Source organism: Aquarana catesbeiana, linkage group LG01, assembly GCF_042186555.1.
Source record: "Aquarana catesbeiana isolate 2022-GZ linkage group LG01, ASM4218655v1, whole genome shotgun sequence".
Lineage (NCBI taxonomy): Eukaryota > Metazoa > Chordata > Amphibia > Anura > Ranidae > Aquarana > Aquarana catesbeiana.
This window is the reverse complement of record NC_133324.1, coordinates 19,252,960-19,256,876: the sequence shown is the minus strand read 5'-3', so window position 1 is coordinate 19,256,876 and position 3,917 is coordinate 19,252,960. Positions and strand designations below refer to the sequence as shown.

Genomic DNA, 3,917 nt, shown 5'->3' with positions numbered 1-3,917 from the left:
CGAAAATGAGCATTCAGTAACAGATACATTTGTTCTTTGGAATGCCCATAAGGCATTAATGAGGGGTATATTTATCAAACTAGGAGCAAGGAGGAGAAGGCAGCGCCAACAGAGAATTTTAGATGTCACGACTAAAATTCATGACTTAGAACAGGGGTCTCAAACTCGCGGCCCGCGGGACAATATTTTGCGGCCCCCCGCCTGGAAAAGCACTTAGCCACCTTCCCTCCGGTACTTGAAGAAGATGAAGTCGCCGCTCTGAACGCACTTGGTGCAGGTCAGCCTCCGGCGGTGTTACACAGCGGGCAGCGCTCCACCGCCAAGTACAGTACCTCGGCGTCTCACCAGGGGGAGTAAGTGGCGGTGGAGCGCTGCCCGCTGTGTAACACCGCCGGACGCTGACCTGCACCAAGTGCGTTCAGAGCGGCGACTTCATCTTCTTCGATGGGAGGGACACGGAGAGGCAAGTACCAGCCTGTCAGTCACGCTCTCCACGCCTCACTTTTTTTCTTCTCTTTCCCGTTCAGGCGACAGGACGTTCTGCCATTGGAGGCCCTGCATGGGAGGAGGAGACGCAGGGGTTTCTCAATGGGCGTCTCCTTCTCCCTGGCTGTGTTGTGATCCAATCACATCAAAGAGTGTCACAGACAAGGAGTTTTTTTCTTCCTGGCTGTGACTCTCACTGTGATTGGATTGAGGCACATGGAGAAGGAGACGCCCATTGAGAAACCCCGGCGTCTCTTCCTCCTTGATGCTCAGTATTAGCATACAGGGCAAGAAATATACAGGGGGGCACAGCAGAGTGGAGGAGTGCTATTTTTATAAACCAGACAGGTGCGTGCCCACCCTAAAGGTATTTGGCTACTCCTGTGAGTAAAAATCAGGTCCTCTTTAAATGTTGCCGAAGGTCATGCTAGGCAGCTAGGGGGACTGGGAAACTCTATTTCCGCTCATCCAGAGCACCTTGTGCTGAAGTGGGTATCTCAAGGCACCATAGGCCTAAGTTTTTGGTACGCAGCCCCAAATATGTCTTGCTCAAAGCCTGCAGTGAAGAGAAAGGTTGATGATGAGCACAGACAATTTCAGGAAAAGTGGGAAAAGCAATATTTCTTTATTGAGCACAAGGGCATCCCAACTTGTCTTATTTGCACAGAGAAAGTTGCAGTGCCCAAAGAATACAATTTGAAGCGTCATTACACAACTAGACATGCTGAGGAGTATGCAAAGTACCAGGAAGATGAGAGAGCCAACCAGGTTGCTAAACTTAAGACATGTCTGCTGAGGCAACAAGATTTCTTTAAGAAAGCAACCAAAGAGAATGATGCAGCAGTCGAAGCCAGCTACGTAGTTAGTATGATGATTGCTAAAGCAGGAAAGTCATTTAAAGAAGGGGAATTTATAAAAAAGTGCATGTTACAGGCTGCAAGTATTATCTCTCCAGAAAAGAAAGGTCAGTTTAGCAACATCAGCCTTTCTTCCAACACCGTGGCAGAGCGCATTTCTGACCTTTCAAGTGACATTTATGATCAACTGTGTGAGAAAATAAAATGTTTCAGTGTATACTCAGTCGCTCTTGATGAGACCACAGAGATCACCGACACTGCCCAGCTTGCAATCTATGTCCGGGGTGTTGATGACAATTTTGAAGTCACAGAGGAGTTGCTCTCACTAGTTCCAATGCATGGCCAGACCACCGCCCAAGAGATATTTCACCAGCTGTGTGATGCTTTTCAGAATGCTGGTTTGCCTTGGAGGAAGTTTGTCGGAATAACAACTGATGGAGCGCCATCAATGATCGGGAGGAAAAAAGGACTGGTGGCACTTGTTAATAAAAAAAAGAAAGAGGAAGGTTTAGAGGAGGTCATTGCTCTGCACTGCATTATTCATCAGCAGGCCCTTTGCAGCAAATGCCTGAAGTTTGACAACGTGATGTCTTTCGTTGTGAAATGCATCAACCAAATCAGATCCAGGGGCTTAAAACACAGAATGTTTCATGCTTTTTTAGAGGAAATAGAGTCAGAATATGGGGATGTGCTCTACTTTACCGAGGTGCGTTGGCTCAGCAGGGGAAACGTATTGAAGAGATTTTTTGAGTTGAGAGCGGAAGTGAAAGCTTTTATGGAGAAAGATGGGGCTTCTGTTCCTTTGCTAAGTGATCCAAAATGGCTCATGGACTTAGCTTTTTTGGTTGATATCACACATGAGCTTAATGTACTGAATAAGAGGTTACAAGGCCAGGGGCAACTTGTCAGTGCTGCCTATGACAGCGTGAGAGCGTTCTCTACAAAACTTATATTGTGGAAAGACCAGCTTTCTCAAACAAACCTTTGCCATTTCCCAGCATGCAAGTCACTCATTGATTCAGGCACACTATTCAGTCATGAGGAGTATGTGGATGTCATTTTGAGGCTACAGGAGGAATTTGATCATAGATTTGCAGACTTCAAGAGACACAGAGCCACATTTCAAATTTTTGCAGACCCCTTCTCCTTTGATGTGCAAGATGCCCCTCCAGTGTTTCAAATAGAGCTCATTGACCTGCAGTGTAACTCTGAACTCAAAGCCAAGTTTAGGGATGTGAGTGGAAAAGCAGACAAACTTGGGCAATTTTTAAGAGAATTGCCCCCCAGCTTCCCTGAGCTTTCCCGAATGTTCAAGCAGACCATGTGTCTTTTTGGGAGCACATACTTGTGCGAAAAGCTCTTCTCTACCTTGAACTTCAATAAGTCAAAGTACAGGTCTAGAATTACTGATGCTCATCTTCAAGCTGTGCTGAGGGTCTCAACTGCTTCCTCACTTACGCCAAATGTGGCTCGGCTATGCAAGAGTAAGCGCTGTCAGATCTCTAGCAGCAAGAAGTAGGCAGATAAAGCCATGTTCAAACAGTTTATGTCCATTCATGTTCTAAAAGTTAAATGTTAAAGAACTGTTAATAAAGACATTTGAATCTGAATAATGATATTTTGTAAGCGCATTTTTTGTGGAAAACTTGATGCGGCCCAGCCTTACCCAGAATCTACCTCCAGCGGCCCCCAGGTAAATTGAGTTTGAGACCCCTGACTTAGAACAAATAAACAAATCTCTACACCTACTACATCTAAACAAATATCCCAATTAAGATACGATCTTCATTTACTTTTACTAGAGAATTTTGAAAAATCAGCCAGGAGATCAAACCTGAATTATTCTGTAAATGGCAACAGAGCAGCAAAACTTCTGGCACAACGCATTATGGTATGCAGGTACAAATCCAAAATACCATACATAACACACGCAGTAACTAAAGAAAAACACTATCACCCACAAGATATTGCTGACACATTTAGTCATTATTATAGTTCTCTATACAACTTAGTAGATGACCCACATACCATACAACCAACCCCTGACGCTATAAACAATTTTATGGAGAAAGTATCTTTACCACACTTAAATACAGATCAACTACTATACCTCAATTCACCCTTTACAACCCAAGAGATTTCCAAGACCATTGATACTCTACCTTTAAATTAATCCCCAGGTCCCGATGGATACATAGGAGAATACTACAAAACATTCAAACACATTCTTTCGCCCCACTTAACCACTATATTTAATGCTGCAGCCGCTTCCTCCTCCTTCCCATCAGAAATGTTACGGGCGCTTATAATCACACTGCCCAAACCTGGAAAAGAACCATGTATTCCACAGAACTTCCAACCAATAATCATTGTTAAATAATGATGTAAAATTGTATGCCAAGTTAATTGCACTGAGACTAATTGATATAATGCCACAACTTATACATATGGATCAATCTGGTTTCACAAAGGACGTCAAACAACTGACGCCACCAGGAGCCTAATTAATGTAATACATCATGCAAATTCTGGGAAAACGCCTTCTCTGCTCCTAGCTTTGGATGCAGAGAAGGC

At 44.1% G+C, this 3,917-nt stretch overlaps 1 protein-coding gene across 1 annotated transcript; it reads left to right on the top strand.

The window, feature by feature from the left end:
• Window positions 1–1,026: 1,026 nt before the first annotated feature.
• On the top strand, window positions 1,027–2,862 carry LOC141130928 (general transcription factor II-I repeat domain-containing protein 2-like). The gene has a single exon (XM_073618177.1). It carries the CDS (start codon window positions 1,027–1,029, stop codon window positions 2,860–2,862), a length of 1,836 nt encoding a protein of 611 aa, XP_073474278.1.
• The last annotated feature ends 1,055 nt before the right edge of the window (window positions 2,863–3,917 follow it).

Bases quoted from the DNA above. Each gene is read 5' to 3' on its own strand.
- LOC141130928 (XM_073618177.1), top strand. From the start codon at position 1,027: ATGTCTTGCTCAAAGCCTGCAGTGAAGAGAAAGGTTGATGATGAGCAC.